The following is a 17,520-nucleotide window of genomic DNA, read 5'->3' as shown; positions in this document are numbered from 1 at the left end:
TCTACTTCCTGATTAAAAACCTCGCTTTCTTAGATCTTGCCTTTTTAGCAGCTGACTTTGTTTTCACAGAGAGAAGATCTCACTTTCTGTGTTTATTATTATTATAGCAAATGGAAAGGCATGATATTTCTGAGATGTGATGTTTCCACACACCAGCCTTCCCATCTCCTTCCATGCCACCTCTAAATGTCAGAGTCACTCCTGGCCCACCATGCCACCTGCACAGTGACTGCGGGCTCCCTGCTGCTTCACTACTGCCATTAAAATCTTTTCCTCGGGCCTGGCACAATGGCATAGTGGCTAAAGTCCTTGCCTTGAACGCTCCGGGATCCCATATGGGCACCGGTTCTAATCCCAGCGGTCTCGCTTCCCATCCAGCTCCCTGCTTGTGGCCTGGGAAAGCAGTCAGCCCAAAGCTTTGGGACCCTGCACCTGTGTGGGAGACCCGGAAGAGGTTTCTAGTTCCCAGCTTCAGATCAGTACACCTCTGGCCATTGTGGCCGCCTGGGGAGTAAATCCTCGGACGGAAGATCTTCCTCTCCGTCTCTCCTCCTCTCTGTATATCTGACTTTGCAATAAAAATAAATAAATATAAAAAAAAAAATCTTTTCCTCTGTGACAGGGAGATTATTAAAATCCGCAGAAGGAATGGTTTCTTGTGGTTTTTTTTTTTTTTTGGTATCTCAGGGTCTGAGGCCTTTCTGACATGAAGAACTCTACATTTACTTAGTCCTGCTTTTCCAGCTGGTTGGTCGGCTGCTGGGGCCAAGGCTGAGCTGCTAGGGAAGCAGGACTCAAGCTCTGCCTTGACTATAAGCCAGTGCCTCTTCCCTGTAGCCTGCTCGGTGATCATCGGCTCGTTTTGCCTTTTGCTGTTGGTTTTGCCTGTCCTCTAGAGCAAGGGCTCGGGGCCAAGGGGCCTCTAGGCCGTCATTCAGTGTTTTGATGTTCGAGTTGCTGCAGTAGGATGGTAGGTTCATTTTCAGAGTAATTTCCACTCAGAAGTGACTTGTGATGTTGAGGGAGTGTGTGCTAAGCTGTTAGCCACCAGGAAAGGAAATGGCCTTGAGGCCTTGCAGGGCTGGCAAGAGCAGCTGAAGTTAGGAAGTATCTGGTACTGGAAGAGGGTGATTGTAGACATCAAAGAAACTTCTGTGGCACATGGACACAGTGTGGTCAGTATATTTACTTGCCAGACTGTCACCAGGTGCCCACCAAGCTGTCGGGCCCATTGGACCTTCTAGGACCTTTTGCCTTCCCAAGAGGGCCTTCAAAGGCTAGTTTTGAATCATAAGCAGAACGAATTAGGTACTGGCAATTCTATTTTACTGAAAATCTGGAGTTGCACAAATAGTTCTTTAGAACATAAAACTAAACGGATTTATACATAACAGTTACATTCAGCATTTATAAGAGGCAGTACAAAAATGTGTTCTGCTTCTACATGATATAAATTGTATAGAATACTATGATTTAAACAATATTCATTATATGAAGTAGTGCCGTGAGATACATCTTACTTAGAATGTCTGATGTTTCCCACAATAGAGGGGAAAAATGCAGATATATGAGCAGTTGAGATTTTTTTCCATTTCCAAACTGATTTTAGTGATGGTGGCAAGACTTAGGGATGGTCCTTTTCATTGAAGAAGCAGAAGGAAGAAGTTACAGGACTGTCCGGAATTCATCAAAAATGAAATTAGGCACATGTGCTTCAGCCACCTGAAAAACGACAGGAAATCGTAGTTTTAGAGTTGAACCAAGTTCAAGATCATACACTTTGAAACAGTCACTTTCTGTTTGCGGTGTGCTCTGTAGTGGTGTCTCATTTCCTAGCACTGCTAATTTGAGGGCATGAGTACAGTTCCACCTCATCTCCAGACATGAACTCCTGAGCTGTTGCAGGCATTTTTTTCTAGGGGCACTGACTGGTAGGGACCAGCGAGAAACAGGCCACAAGGGGAATAGCAGTAACACACATTCTAGTGTGTTCTTAGGTCCTGAGAAAGCTGTGATGGGCTTCCTAAGGGGAGGTCAGATGTGGAACTGGGTGATGTCCAAGTGCCTACAGCTGAATATATTTTCAAGATATGCTAGTTAAGAGAAATTTAATGTAAAGAAGTCTAAAAAATAGTTTCTGATGATAATCCCTTTCACATTGTGCACACTCACAACTAGGATTGTGCAATCTTGTGTTCCCTGCCTCCAGGGCCTTGTAGTACATACCTCCTTGCACACGTATCTTGTGAACTTTCACACATACATATATCCAGCAGAAAGACCCTCCCAGTGGAGTCGCAGGGATCAGAACAAACATATTACATATTTTTAAATTAGGGAAATTACTTTTCCAAGGGCTAAGCCAATTTCCTTCCACCAAACAGCACTGAGAAATCCCATTTCTCCAAATTCTTCCAAGCACTGTGTCCAACTTTTTGAGATAGGTGGACACAATATACTGTTCTGATTGATGTCCCTTAGAGTGAAATATTTCTCCAAAAGTTCTTTCTTTGGTATTGTCTTGAAAACTGGTTGTTAATGTCCTTTGTCCCCAGTTTTTCTCCTTGAAGTGTTAGAAGTCTTTTTCCTGGGCCTGGGGCAGTAGCCTAGTGGCTAAAGTCCTTGCCTTGCACGCACTGGGATCCCATCTAATCCAGGCTGCTCCACTTTGATCAAGCTCCCTGCTTGTGGCCTGGGAAAGCAATGGAGGACGGCACAAAGCCTTGGGACCCTGCACGCACGTGGGAGACCCGGAAAAGGTTCCTGGCTCCTGCTGGGCTCTGGCTGATGTGGCTGCTTGGGGAGTGAACCAGCAGACATAAGAGCTTTCTACCTCCCTGTCTCTGTATATCTGCCTTTCCAATAACAATAAATCAATCTTAGGAAAAAAAACCAGAAGTCTTTTTCTTGTGAAACTGGAAGAACATACTGCAAGTCAAAGAAACTGGTCCCACATTAATATTTACTTTTTGTCTTTTTAAAATTAAGAGACATTTGTCAATCATTTTAGTTAGGATTACAGAAGATGGAATCTCTTAAATTTTTTTTTAAAGATATATTTTTATGGAAAGTCACATATAGGAGGAGAAACAGAGAGGATCCTCCATCTGTTGATTCATTCCCCAAGTGACTGCAATGGCCGGTGGTGTACTGATCCAAAGCCAGCAACCCTGACCCTTTTCTGGATCTCCCACACAGGTGCAGGGTCCCAAGGTTTTGGGCTGTCCTCGACTGCTTTCCCAGGCCACAAGCAGGGAGCTGGATGGGAAGTGGAGCTGCTGGGATTAGAACTGGCACCCACATGGTATCCTGGTGCATGTAAGGTGAGCACTTTAGCTACTAGGCTACCACACTGGGGCCTAAAATTTTTATGGTTTCCTCATTTGGTATGTTTGAGAAATACCAAGAAGCAATTCAAGGCTGTATTTAAACTTTCTTCTAATTTATTTGCTTTATATTTCATGCTCTTTATCAATAGCTTTGGTAACACAGAAGATACGAAGATTTTTTTTCTAAAGATTTATTTTAAATCTCAGTGTTGGGTCACTCTCCCAAATGGCTGTGGTAGCCAGGTCAGGGACACGGCTGAAGCCACAAGCCAGAGACCTCATCCTGGTCTTCCACTTAGATGGCAGGGTTCCAAGCCCTGGGCCTCTGCTGCCGCCTTCCCAGGTACGTTACAGGAAACTGGTTCTCAAACAGAGCAGACAGGACTTGAACTGGCGCTCTGATATGTGATGTTGGCATTGAATAAGCATGGTTTAATTGGCTGCGCCACAATGCCAGCCCCCAACTTGCTAATTTTTAAGCGCACATTCAACAGTCCCAGCATTATGGACTAATATTTTATTCTGAAGCAATTTTAGGTGCTATTTTCCCATTTATATATTTGCATGCACCAGCTTTGTTTCTATATTTTTGTCAACAGACATTGAGTTTCATATCAGTACCCCACTATTTTTACTTTTGTAGTTGTATAATATGGTTGTCTTTAAAAATTCTATTTAAGAGCCCGGCATAGTAGCCTAGTGGCTAAAGTCCTGGCCTTGCACGTGCCGGGACCCCATATGGGCACGGGTTTTAATCCCAGTAGCCCCGTTTCCCATCCAGCTCCCTGCCTGTAGCCTGGAGAGCAGTTGAGGACAGCCCAAAACCTTGGGACCCTGCACCTGTGTGGGAGACGCAGAATAGGCTCCCGGCTCCTGGCTTTGGATTGGCTCAGCTCCAGCTGTTGTGGTCGCTTGGGACTTGGGGGATGAATCATCAGACAGAAGATTTTCCTCTCTCTCTCTCCTCCTCTGAGTATATCTCAGTTTCCAATGAAAATAAAATAAATCTTTAAAAAAAAGTTATATTGGGCCCGGCGGCGTGGCCTAGTGGCTAAAGTCCTCACCTTCAACGCCCCAGGATCCCATATGGGCGCCGGTTCTAATCCCAGCAGCTCCACTTCCCATCCAGCTCCCTGCTTGTGGCCTGGGAAAGCAGTTGAGGACGGCTCAATGCATTGGGACACTGCAACCGCGTGGGAGACCCGGAAGAGGTTCCAGGTTCCCGGCACTGGATCGGCGCGCATCGGCCTGTTGAGGTTCACTTGGGGAGTGAATCATCGGACGGAAGATCTTCCACTGTCTCTCCTCCTCTTTGTATATCTGACTGTAATAAAATGAATAAATCTTTTTTTAAAAAAGTTATATTTTAGCTGAAGCTTTATGGAATTTAAAAAAAGTAAAAATTTGCCTGGATTTGGCTATATTTGCAAATCTAGAAATTAGTAAATCTAGAAATTAGAAAAAAGTGACATTGCTATTGTATTTAATTCTTCTCATTTGATTTTTTTTTAAAGATTTATTTATTTTTATTGCAAAGTCAGATATACAGAGAGGAGGAGAGACAGAGGAAGATCTTCCATCTGATGGTTCACTCCCCAAATGACGGCAATGCCTGGTGCTGCGCCAATCCAAAGCCAGGAGCCAGGTGCCTCCTCCAGGTATCCCACGCAGATGCAGGGTCCCAAGGCTTTGGGCCATCTTTGACTGCTTTCCCAGGCCACAAGCAGGGAGCTGGATGGGAAGTGGGGCTGCTGGGATTAGAACCAGTGCCCATATGGGATCCCGGGGCGTTGAAGGCGAGGACTTTAGCCGCTAGGCCACGCCGCCGGGCCCTCAACATACTTTTTTAAAAAAAGATGTATTTTATATATATTTTTTTTTTATTGGAAAGGCAGATTTACAGAGAGAAGGAAACACAGAGAAAGATCCTGCATCCACTAGCTCACTCCCTAGGTGGCTGCAATGGCTGGAGCTGAGCTGACCCGAAGCCAGGAGCCAGGAGCTTCCTCTAGGTTTCCCATGTGGGTGTAGGGTCCCAAGGCCATGGGCTGTCCTCCACTGCCCTCCCAGGCCATAGGCAGGGAGCCAGAAGGGAAGTAGAACACGTGAGACATGAGCTGATGAACACATGGGATCGTGCCGTGTGCAAGGCGAGGACTTCAGTCACTAGACTGCCACACCGGGCCCAAATACTACAAGAAAAGGTGAGAAATTTTAGAATGTGACAAGGAAGCTCTCCATGTGGAAACAACAGTTATGTAACTTGAGCTGGGCCATGAAGTTGAGCAACTTGCTGTAAGAATCAGGTCATGGTGAGGAAAAGAACAGCCTGTGACCATTTCCTGATCATGGCCACTGGAGGAATCTCTTCCAGCTAGGGATTCGAGCCTCTTCCCACTTGACTCCTCCCAGGCTAGGGAGAGGAGGAAGAGGAGGAGGAGGAAGGGGGAAATGTCCTCTTGTAAAGCACCCTACCTGGAGAGAAGGCAGGTAGAGGGCAGAGGGGCTCTGGGCGGCAGGCCCCCGCTGTGAGTGACCCCTGCGCTTCCCTGCCGATGTCCCCAGGGCCCCTGTAGCACCAGCTCCTTACAGACAGGTTGTTCATGAATCATCTTGAGTGTCCGTCACTTACCCTTCTGGGCAACTTGGTGTAGCGGACATAATCCTCCAGGAAGAGAAGGGCGCCCACGACATCGGCAGGCATTTCTGGTATCTTCTGGCTGTGAGAGAGGACAGAGGCAGGCGCTGCTCAGTCAAAACAGAGTAAATATGCGACAGAAGATCCAGTAAGTCTTAGGTCAAGTCCACAAAACATTCCGGTGCTTCCCTATCCTGCAGGGCCAGATGGCAACATCCCGTGTGGCTTCCCAGGGCCTTCACAAACCTGTCCCTGCTGCCTGTCAAGCCTCGTCTCTGCCTGCTCCTCCACCGGCCAGCTCCTTTCTTGCCCAGACCCCATCTATGCAGCTCTGCATACTTAGCTGGGAGCAAACTTTTGGGCCATTTTGCAAGTCCCACACGGGCACTGCTTCTGGGAAGTGTCCCTGACTCGGGGTAGCCGCCCTCCCTGTGCTCTCACTATACTGAAGAACACTGTCCAAGCCTCTGCAGATCTGGTTATGTGTGTGCCCACTTTCCACCTACAACACAATCTGTGTGTGGGGCAGGAGGTCTTCAAGAAGTTCATGTGAAAGGGGTTGGCATGGATTTCAAAAAACCATTAGCTTTTAAATTGATGAATTGGACATATTTATGAGGTACCATGGGCTGTTTCTATACATAGATAAACAGCTTAACACATCACTATCTCCCCATACGTTTCCTTATGATGAAGACATTCAAAAACCCTTCTGTGTGTGTATTTTAGAGGAATATACAATACAGTGTCATTTATAGTCTCTCTACATCACAAGAACTGCTTACTCTTAATTTAGTACCTGTTCATCAACTTTCTCTGTTCCTGCTCCTCTCCCAGATTTTAAAAGTATTTTAAAAGTATTTTCACATCTTAATTCTGTTTTCCACAAACTTTTTGAAGTACCTTTGTATACACACAGCAGTCTCCTTACAGAGCGTCCATTCTTGGTTCACAACAAAGGCGTTTTCAGGTGACTACCACTGGCCTACCCCATCAACTCCAGTGCATGAAGTTAAAATCTCATTTCCAAGACTTCTCTGTTCTCATAAACCCTCCTCTAGTTTTCAACTTTTTAAAAATTTACTTTTTGAAACAACTCTGACCACATGTCCTAGAAAAGCATTTAATGCCTGTTGTTCATTAACAGGTCGACGGCAGCTCCTGGGGTATCAACGTTGGGGTGTCAGATGAGTGTGAACACAGCATTAGTATCAAGGATTCCAAGATTCTTTTTATTACTACCATTTTTTAATGTACTTGTTTTTTTTTTTTTTTTTTTTTTTTTCTGGGCCTGGTGCAATAACCTAGTGACTGGGGTCCTCACCTTGCACGTACTGGGATACTATATGGGTGCCAGTTTGTGTCCTGGCAGCCTGCTTCCTATTCAGCTCCCTGCTTATTGTCTGGGAAAGCAGTTGAGGACAGCCCAGAACCTTGGGACCCTGTACCCATGTGGGAGACGTGGAGGAGGCTCCTGACTCCTGGCTTGGGATTGGCTTAGCTCCAGCTGTCATGGCCGCTTGGGCAGTGAATTAGTGGATGGAGGATATTCCTCTCTGTCTCTCCTCCTCTCTGTACATCTGACTTTCTGTCCACTGATTTACTCCCCAGGTGACCACAACAGCAGGAGCTAAGCTGATTTGAAGCCAGAAGCCAGGAGCCCAGAGTTTCTTCTGGGTCTCCCACACGGGTGCAGTGTCCCAAGGCTCTGGGCTGTCCTTGACTGCTTTTCCAGGACACAAGCATGGATGGGAAATGGAGCCCATCCGTGCCTGAACCGGCACCCATACGGGATCCTGGCACATGTAAGGCGAAGACTTTAGCCACTAGGCTACCATGCTGTACCCAGATTCCAAGATTCTACCACTGCAACTCTAGCTGCGCTGCCAGCCACACGGGTCTTGAATGAATGCACTTAGTAACGCTTTGTTCTAGAAGGAGGGCTGCATTTGGCTCTGGAAGCCACGTCTTCAGATGGACAGTGGCCGACTGCACTGTTGTAAAGGTCTCCCAATGTGGTGGGCAGCCTGTAGACTACAGTCCATGAGGAGAGATAGAAGGGACTTATCTAAGAAATGGAAGACCTGAGGCAGTAGCTGAGTCAAGCACTGGGGCAATGCTATGAAGGAGTGTGAGGCTACATTTCTTCCCCCTGTGTAATATCAAAGGGTAGAAAAAAGCACAACAGGCAAAACTTCCCGAGATACGGATTTCTTGTCATGACAGTCAGGGTCTTTGTCAGGGGGAGGACGCTGACCCAGCAGTTAAGATGCTGCGTGGGATGCCTGGATCCCACACTACAGGCCCTGGGTTGGAGTCCAGGCTACTTCCTGATTCCAGCTTCCGGCTGCCTTGCACTCTGGGAGTGCACAGTGTGGGTACTTGGGGCCCTGGCACCCACGTAGAAGAGCCGGGTGGAGTTCCAGGTTCCTGGCTTCAGGCTGGCCATACCCTGGCTGCTGTGAACATTACCAGATATCTTGGTCCTTCAAATAAAGGAATGAAAGAGACCTTTCTATTGACGGAAGCAACACTACCAGCGTGCTTGGTTGCCTTAAGCTGTAACAAGCTGACCCTCTGGGGAGCAGAGAGGGCGGCTGGGGATCTGGAATCTGTGGAGATCATTTTCTTTCCTTTCCTAGAAAAGTCACATTAGACATGAGGCAGGGAGAGTGAATTAGCAGGAATTACAGCTTTACACATTTTGGACCAAATAGCAAATTTCATGTGGTTTTGGATTCATCTCACACTAGCAATGCAGACTTTGCCCAAAACACTGGCAGTTTCTCTGCCACTGAAGAGTGTGGCACCACCTCTTGGCCCAGCTAGAGGACAGGAGTTCCCTGAGGTCTGAGAGCTGCCTCCGATACCCTGGAGGGCCAGGACTACACTTTGTTGCTCATGCTGTTTACTGACCATGGTCAGTAATCCAGCGAGAGAACGGAAAGGGGGATCCGTGGCGGGGGACCAAGGACGAGTGCATCTTGCATGGTTCCACACAAGGGGACGTGCCCTCTCCTGTCTTCTCGAGAAGAGCACATGGTCCTTCCCCATCTCTCCCAGGGAGACAGCTGAGAGCACTCTGGTATGCCAAGTTCTGGGACATAAAGTTCCGTTAAGTTCCTGCTGGGTCTCCGTACCTTGTGCACTGCTCCACTGTGGAGCGGATAAACTGGCCAATCAGCGCCAGGAACTGCTCCGTGTACCGGGAGTGAAATTGTTTCAGCAGAGTGAGCAGGCCCAGGACAAGTGGTGGCCAATCGACAGGGTCGGTGGGCTTCCGGCAGACCATTCCTGTGTGGGAACAAGTCACAGCAACACGTGAAGGACCTGACTCGGGCAGCACTCATCAACGACTCATTCTTGCAGATGTCAGAATGTTTGGGGCCCACATCATTACTGGCAGATGATTACTTTTTTTGGCTTTTTTTGGGGGGGATGACAATTATGGGCTGCATCTTGAACAGACTAGAGGATTGATGGCACATTCTCATGGTCTGGAGGGATCAAAACAGGTTGGTGGTTACCAGTTTTCATAATTACCATTACTGTTTCTTTTGCATGATAGGATGGATACCTTCTATGACAGAAGCCTTGGAAGATTTAGATAAATGTTACATGAGAAAAGTCTCCTGTAATTGGCTTCTGTAATTGGCATCCTAGATACTTGAACTACTCGTATACACAAGTATAACTAAAATGCAGGATTAAATTGTTTACAAGCATCTCTAAATACAATGTTGAGCATTATACAAGAAAAGAGTTTGCGAAAGTCAAGAGGGTGACAGGTGGGGAGCTACGGGGTGAGGGAAAGCCAAAGCTGGCCTTTCACTAAGGATTTCTACCACAATGCGGGATCTTAGACTGTCTGCCTGGACGACTGTATGGAAAGTAGGAGAAAGATCTTGGGATTTTCATGAGGAAAAACAACTCTGAAAAGCAATAAAGTTGGGAGACCTATATTGCTTAATTTCAAGGTAAAGTTGCAATAATCAAGACAGTACTGAGGGCCCAGCGCAGTGGCCTAGCGGTTAAAGTCCTCGCCTTGAATGCGCTGGAATCCCATATGGGCACTGGTTTTAATCCCGGCAGCCCTGCTTCCCATCCAGCTCCCTGCTTGTGGCCTGGGAAAGCAGTCGAGGACAGCCCAAAGCCTTGGGACACTGCACCCATGTGGGAGACCCTGGAAGAAGTTCCTGGATCCTGGCTTCGGATCGGCATAGCATTGGCCATTGCGGTCACTTGGGGAGTGAGTCATTGGACGGAAGATGTTTCTCACTGTCTCTCCTCCTCTCTGTATATCTGACTTTCCAATAAAAATTTAAAAAAGAAATAAAAAAAAGACAGTACTGGCATAAGAATAAATAAATGGATCATTGGAACAGAACAGAGTCTAGAAATAGTTCCATCCTTATAAGGTCAATGTAAGCTCTACAAATACGTCAAATAATTTTTTTTTAAGATTTATTTTATTATTATTGCAAAGTCAGACATACAGAGAGGAGGATAGAGAGGAAGTTCCTCCATCCGATGATTCACTCCCCAAGTGAGCCGCAACGGCCGGTGCTGTGCCGATCCGAAGCCAGGATCCAGGAACTTCTTCCAGGGTCTCCCACACGGGTGCAGTGTCCCAAGGCTTTGGGCTGTCCTCGACTGCTCTCCCAGGCCATAAGCAGGGAGCTTGACGGGAAGTGGAGCTGCCGGGATTAAAACCAGCGCCCATATGGGATCCCGGGGCGTTTAAGGTGAGGACCCTAGCCTCCAGGCCACCTCGCTGGGCCCCAAATAATTTAATGGACAGAGAGAAAAATCTTCGGAACAAATGGTACTAAAATTGGATAGTTTCATGGGGAAAAAAAATGAACCTTGGCCCCTACCCTCAAGTCACACATACAAAATAATCTGAGAAGGATCTAAGACCTTGGTGTATAAACTGAAACAATAAAGCTTTTAGAAAAAGACTTACAAGAATATCTTCATACTCTTGGCAAAGATTTCTTAGCCAAGACATAAAGAACTAATTTTGAAAGAAAAAAATGGCTTAGTTGGACATTATCAACATTAAAAATATCTTCATTTATGTCATCACTAACTGGGCCAACATAACACATAGCAGATAAAGCTGCTGCCTGCAATGCTGGCATTCTACGGTACCAATTAATGTGCCAGCTGTTCTACTTCTAATCCAGTCTCCTGCTAATGGCCTGTGAACAGCAGTGGAAGATGGCCCAGGTTCTTGGGCCTCTGTACCCACAGGGAGACCCAGATAAAGCTCCTGGTGCCTGGCTTCAGCATGGACCAGCTCTGTTTGTTATAGCCATTTGGGGAATGAGCCTGTGGATGAAAGATCTGTGTTTGTGTGTGTGTGTTCTCTGGTAACTCTTTCAAACAAATATTAAAAAAAAAAAAAAAAAAGACCAAAGTCATAAAGTTTCTGTTTTGTTTAATGATCTGGAATTCTATGGAAAAATGACACAAGCAGCTGTATAATCAAGGTACCAAACTCTTGCTATCTATATACTGAAGAACCACTGCTTCAGAATGGTAATGGTTAACCTTGAATGAACGTAAGATTGACTCTGCACTGACAAGCAACCTTAAAGAATACTTATTAATATACAGACAACAGAGCGAGAACACAGGTCCCTGAATCTTGAGAAGCTGAACGTTAGTTGTGGGCTAGTCCTTGATGTTGACTCTGATCAGCACACAGTAAGGGATCTGGCACCTGTTGAGCAGTCACTATGCATGAGGTGTAACAAGAACTGTCATGGGAGTGAAGCCTGGGCTCAAAGGGTTTGAACTAGACAATGAAAACATCAAACAACTATGTTTTTACCCTAAAAAAGTCTAAAAGTTTATAAAGCAGGAAGAGAAATCCTTAAAGGAAGAACAGTGCTTTAGAATCTCTGATTCAGAAAAAAACAGAAAATAAAAACAAAAAAACAATATGGTTACATTTGTAGAAATATCCTGATAATGAATTTAAAGTAAAAAAAAAAAACTATGGTGGATTCTAAAGTACTCCACTTAGTTGGACACAAAGTATATGAATAGAGAAAATATTTTTATGTAACCATAAAAATGTTCAAAATATTACTGATTTCTGGTTACAAACACAGGGTTATATTCTGGACAGGATAAATATATTGAAAACTTTTTGTATTTACTGTTGTATTGACATGTAATCATCTATGTATTAAAGGTTTAGATATTAACATATTAGTCTATTTCCAGAACCATGCTGTTATTCTTCCTAGCATAGCTGTAGACTCACAGCACGGCAAGTGACGCCTGCTGCACACTAACCCAGGCAAGTTTCTTCCATACTGTAATTAACAGCAAAGAGAGGAGGCAAAGTAAAGATCCCACAGATCCTGTATGTTGGGTAATTAATCCTTGCCAAAGTGGATTGCACTTGGTTGATTTACATTTCAGGAAGGGCATCACGTTTTAGACATAAAGACATAAATTTCATAAACATGTATTCAAGTAGAAACCCATCTCTTTACGAAGGACTAGGTAGTTAGATATTGATCTACTGTGTTGCTTAATGTAAAAAAAAAAAGTCATACTATACCTAGATTTTTGTTGTACTGAAGTTTTGGCAACTGAGCGATCAAAAATAGAAAGTTGACAACTGGGAAATAGGGTAAGCGCTTTGTTGTTATATATATCTGGAAAGAGGAAGGCAAGAGAAATGAATGGTTTCTTCACATTACACAGAACAGGAGAACATTTTTACAAATGAAAAGCTTAAATTTGCTCTTCAGAGTACCTAGCACTTGGATGGTCCCATTAATTTTCTGCCTTTCAGAATTTTATATAACATTCCTTACCTGACCCAAGCATAATAAACAGTAGCAAGGAACTGAATTTACACACCTGTTGTGGCATTATTAGCCCTTCCACAAAGAAGTAAATCCCTCCTCTAAGCCCTTCCATTTTGCTTGGAGATGGAGTGACTTCCCCCAAGCCCTGCTGGACTTGACGGGAACTGGCAGTTGGGGGGCAGTGCAGCAGCAACATAAAGACACAATTGAGACAGAGCCGAAAGGAAGACCAGAGCCAGAAAGATGAGAAAAGAAAGGGAAAAGCTGCATGGGGCTAGTGCTTCGGGTCAGCTGGCTAATCCCTATCCCTCCTCCTTCAAGCACCAGGATTCCATATGGGTGCCCGTTTGTATCTCAGCTGCTCCATTTTCCATCCAGCTCCCTGCTTGTGGCCTGGGAAAGCAATGGAGGACGGCACAAAGCCTTGGAACCCTGCACGCACGTGGGAGAAGCAGGGGAAGCTTTGGATCGGCTCAACTCTAACTGTTGTGGCCATTTGAGGAGTCAACCAGTGGATGGAAGATCTTTCTGTATCTCCTTCTATCTGTAAGTCTACCTTTCCAACAAAAATAAAAAAATCCTTATTGTCCCTCTCCACCGCCCCCCTCCCCCCCAAAAAAAGATGCATGGGGCAGGAGCAGCAGACCCTAAGTGAAAACAAGGCAAGTGAACGTCACAGGTTGTTGCCCTTCCTGGTAACCTAGTCTAGCATGCCCAGGTTCCTCTTGGAGGAGGCGGGTCAGATGGCCTGGCCCGACCTCTCATCTGTGTGGAACCTTGGGGAAGCTGTTCCTCCTCCTGGCCTCAGGCATTGCACCTGAAAATAGCTTATTTCAAAGACTATGGTGGAATTAAGTGAGATCATTCATGGTTAGGGAGATATCCATGTCAGATATGGAGTAAATACTCAATATGCGATGGCTACAATTCAAGCTCTTGGGCTTGTTTGTATCTAAACTCTAAAGGATGATAATAACTTCAGAATTTCAAATCTTACGGATTCTAGAAAGGTAATAGGGACAGGCACAATGGTGTAGTGGGCTAGTCTGTTTGCAAGTGACAGCATCCCATGTAGATGCTGGTTTGGGTCCTCGCTGCTCCACTTCTGATGCAGCCCTCTGCTTATGGCCTGGGAAAGCAGTGGAGGTTGGCTCAGGTCTTTGGGCTCCTGCACCAGCATGGGAGACCGGGAGGAGGCTCCTGGCTCTTGACTTTGGATCATCTCAGCTCTGGCAGCTATTTGTGGGGTAAACCAGTAGATGGAATATTTTTTTCTCCTTTACCCTCTGTAAAATCAGTCTTTTAAATTAAAAATTAAGTCTTTTTTTTTTTTTTTTTTTAAAGAAAAGTAATCTAGGATAGGAGTAACACTTGACAGAGTCATCAGTATTTTTGGATTAAATCATAAGTATGGTCACACTAAGGGGCAAAAAAATGAGCATAAATGGCCTTATGTCAGTTCAGGATAGACACAAGAGATCTGGCATTAATTTGTAAAAAAAAAAAAAAAAAAACAGTTCCCTGGGGTTTTGAGAGTTCAGAATTGCAGCCTGTGGTCCCTTACACATTTTGCTAAGTGTTAGCCAGAAGGGGGCACTTTCCTGGCTAAGCCAGAACAGAGCTCAAGAGTAACAGCAGTTCAGACATGAAATCCCAGATGTACCCAGAGGAACTGGACACTGACAGCACCTTTCCCATTTTGCAGGAGGTGACAGATCACCAAGTGTGGGGCTTGGAGGAGGTGTGACCATGCCTCAAGGAGGGACAGGGAACTGGATGGAACAGAGGCGCTTGCATCTGAACTCAGCTTCTCCTGATGTTTTTGCATAGTGGTCTGTTGGCATGACTCCGCTCTCCAGACATCATTATATCTTTGAGTCATTAACCTTATTCAGTGGATTGTGAATGCCAGCTGCCTCCAGGTAGGCGGTGATTTCATACAACAGGGTGTTGTCTTCCTTGGGGTACGGAAGTGACGGGTCCTGATAGTGGGCTTCAATGTCTGCCAGGAGAGCCCTGAGTGTGGGAAGAAAACAGTGATAAACATTAGCAATGAACTGACTTTAACAGCAGTTAACAAAGAGCGGTCATGTTCAGTTAATCATCTACCAAAGGTGAATTTATTGAAGCTATAATTTTTATCTTAGTAGCTGTTTAGAGAAGCCCCACTTCCTTTTATCTTTCTGGGCCTCAGTTTCCTCATTTATCAAGTGAGGAATCGAACCTTCTAATTCTCAATTTCCATGCCTGTGATCTACTGTTAAGTAGAAACTCTGACTTGGAAATATTTTATCTTTTGGAGTCAGCTTAAATAAAGCACTCTCACCACTCAAGTTTTTATGCATTGACTGAACTGTTTTCAATACCTACTTTATCAACAACACTGGCTTCGTGATCTCTGAGAAACATGTTTATTTGTTTTCTGTTGGAAGCTCAAGGGAAGACAGCCTGCAGATGAGGAGGGAGACACAAGTCCACTTCCGGATGTGGGCCATTGCCCCTCCTAGTCATCACCACACTCTTAGCTGCCCCCGGATGACCACTGAGCAGCCCTGTAGAAGCTGTTCATGGACTTTTGACAACATCTAAAACCATGCTTGTACCTAGCACAGTGATTGGTGTGTATATGTGATCCATAGATATTGACTGAATAAATGGCTCTGGAGAAAAAAAAGGAGAGTGTGGGAGATGGAGAGAGAGAGAGAAAAGGTTAGAGGGATGGCTGGATGAAGGAAGAGAGGCAGGGAGGGGAACAGTAAGAGAGACTGAGAGAGAAAGAGAACTGTAGACTCTAGGGTGCCTGGGCGATGAGGCTCCAAACCCACAGAGGCTGTCGGAGAGCCAACACTCACTTGTTGAGGTTCCCCAGAGCTGCTGCCAGGTGTTTGGAGTCAAACCGACAGGAATAGTTGAGTTCATTGGCAATCTGTTGTCGCAGAATCTGCATCTGCCCCACCTGTGAAGTGAGCATGGGTAGCACATGAAGGGATCTCAAACTGCCAGATGGCAAGGAGGCAAGCACACTGAAAAAGATGGTGATGTTTGAAAGGAAAGATCCCAACACTAGACAGAAAAATCGAAGCTGTTCTTGGAGTGGCTCCATGGTGAATGAGCACCACTGGACAGAGTCCAGAAGATGCTCCAAGGCATGTCTGGATAGCTCCTGTGTGCATCTCAAGAGAGCCCCAAGGAACCACTAGGTGGTCTACCAATGTTCAGTGATTCATGTGTCAAAGGGATCTTCATTAAATATATATGTGTGTGTGTGTGTGTGTGTGTGTGTGTGTGTGTGTGTTTTGGAGAGTAAGTGCTCCGAGATCAACAGCTGTGATGAGAACCTGTGTTTCTTTTATGTGTCCTAAACTTTCTCAAGTCACTCCAGGATTTCTGAGTTTGATGAATTTAAATCTGTACATGTCACTTAGGATTACAGATTATAAAACATGTGGACTACAAAATCATTATATATAATTTTCCAAGACTTCTGAAACAGTGATAATTCCTTAATCAACATTTACGGTCCTTAATAGACATTTTATTTTGTTTTAATTACATTACTGGAGGGGCAAAGATAGAGCACAACAGAACTGCTCTTCACTGGCGGACTCCCCAGGTGCTCACAGTACCAGCAGCAGGCTGGGTAGAAGCTGGGACTTGGTCCAGGTCTCCCACATGGAAGGCGAGTCATCACCAGGGCCTCCCAAGGTGAGCATTAGTGGGAAGCTGGAAGGAGTCAGAGCTGCGAACTGGAACTCGGCATTCCAATAAGGGACACAGTTGTCTTAATCACTAGGCTAAATGCCTACCCCTCCAGGGGTTCGTTTAACCTTTTGGTGTGCCTGGGATGTCCCTTTGGGAGTCCAGTGAAACCCACAGACACCATCCAAGAGTAAAGCTTTTACACATACAAAATAAATCAGGGAGAACAGCAATGGCAGCCAAATGAAGTGAAATTAAAAATTAGATTATTAAATATAGTATCTGTGATAGAGTTACACTTAAAGAGCAAACAGTGGTTGTTTCAAAGTAATGATTAACACAGATGATACTTGAAAATGTCTACAATGATTCCTGGACCAAAAAGATGATTTTGGGGTAAGAGGTGAAAGACAGTTCAGACTGCTTCTGAAGACTTGTCGGCACCGCAAGATGAAGAGTGCACTGTGACAATTAATTTCTTCTATTGTATTCACTTATTTGAAAGGCAGAATGCAGAGAAAGGAGACAAAGAGAAAGTTTCTATCTGCTGTCAGATGATTTTAAGAGCCAGGGCCGGATCAGGCTGTAGTCAGGAGCAAGAAGCTCCATCTGGGTCTCCCACACGGGTGCTAGGTACCCAAGTGCTTGAGCCATCATTCACTGCCTCCCAGACTGCACTTTCACCAGGAGCTGGGTTGGAAGTGAGTGGGGAGCTCCACACGGCTATGGAAATGGGGGCAGAACACCTGCTGCATCACAAGACCCACACATGTGCCAGTAAATCCCTTCTTGTCCACTTCAGGGATGGTGTCTATCAAAGACCAGCAAGGAGGAGGTGGGTGAAGGAGAAGGCTCTATTACAGTGCCAGCAAGACCGAGTAAAAAATGACATTTCCCCTGATTTGTTGGAGCATAGAAAATAAACAGGAGTGGCATTTTCTAAGAGTGAACAGAAATTATTTAGATAAACGAAGCTTGTAAGAGTTAAAAGTATGAAATCACTTCAGAGGTGTTACTTTTG

General features: G+C 45.3%; 1 protein-coding gene across 1 annotated transcript in view; it reads right to left on the bottom strand.

Moving 5' to 3' along the window:
- Positions 1 to 1,309: 1,309 nt before the first annotated feature.
- The window catches only part of WASHC5 (WASH complex subunit 5), a 66,459-nt gene continuing 50,248 nt past the window's right edge, over positions 1,310 to 17,520 (bottom strand). Inside the window, exons 24-29 of the mRNA XM_004580835.3 lie at positions 15,653 to 15,756; positions 14,687 to 14,816; positions 12,548 to 12,644; positions 9,108 to 9,261; positions 5,962 to 6,049; positions 1,310 to 1,722 (exon numbers count right to left, since the gene is read on the bottom strand). Coding sequence (XP_004580892.3) covers positions 1,666 to 1,722; positions 5,962 to 6,049; positions 9,108 to 9,261; positions 12,548 to 12,644; positions 14,687 to 14,816; positions 15,653 to 15,756 — 630 coding nt within the window. The 3' untranslated portion in view covers positions 1,310 to 1,665. The remainder of the gene's footprint in view (positions 1,723 to 5,961; positions 6,050 to 9,107; positions 9,262 to 12,547; positions 12,645 to 14,686; positions 14,817 to 15,652; positions 15,757 to 17,520) is intronic.

This window comes from Ochotona princeps, chromosome 9 (genome assembly GCF_030435755.1).
Source record: "Ochotona princeps isolate mOchPri1 chromosome 9, mOchPri1.hap1, whole genome shotgun sequence".
Classification (NCBI taxonomy): domain Eukaryota; kingdom Metazoa; phylum Chordata; class Mammalia; order Lagomorpha; family Ochotonidae; genus Ochotona; species Ochotona princeps.
The sequence above is the reverse complement of the archived record's forward strand: the minus strand, read 5'-3'. Positions and strand labels throughout refer to the sequence as shown.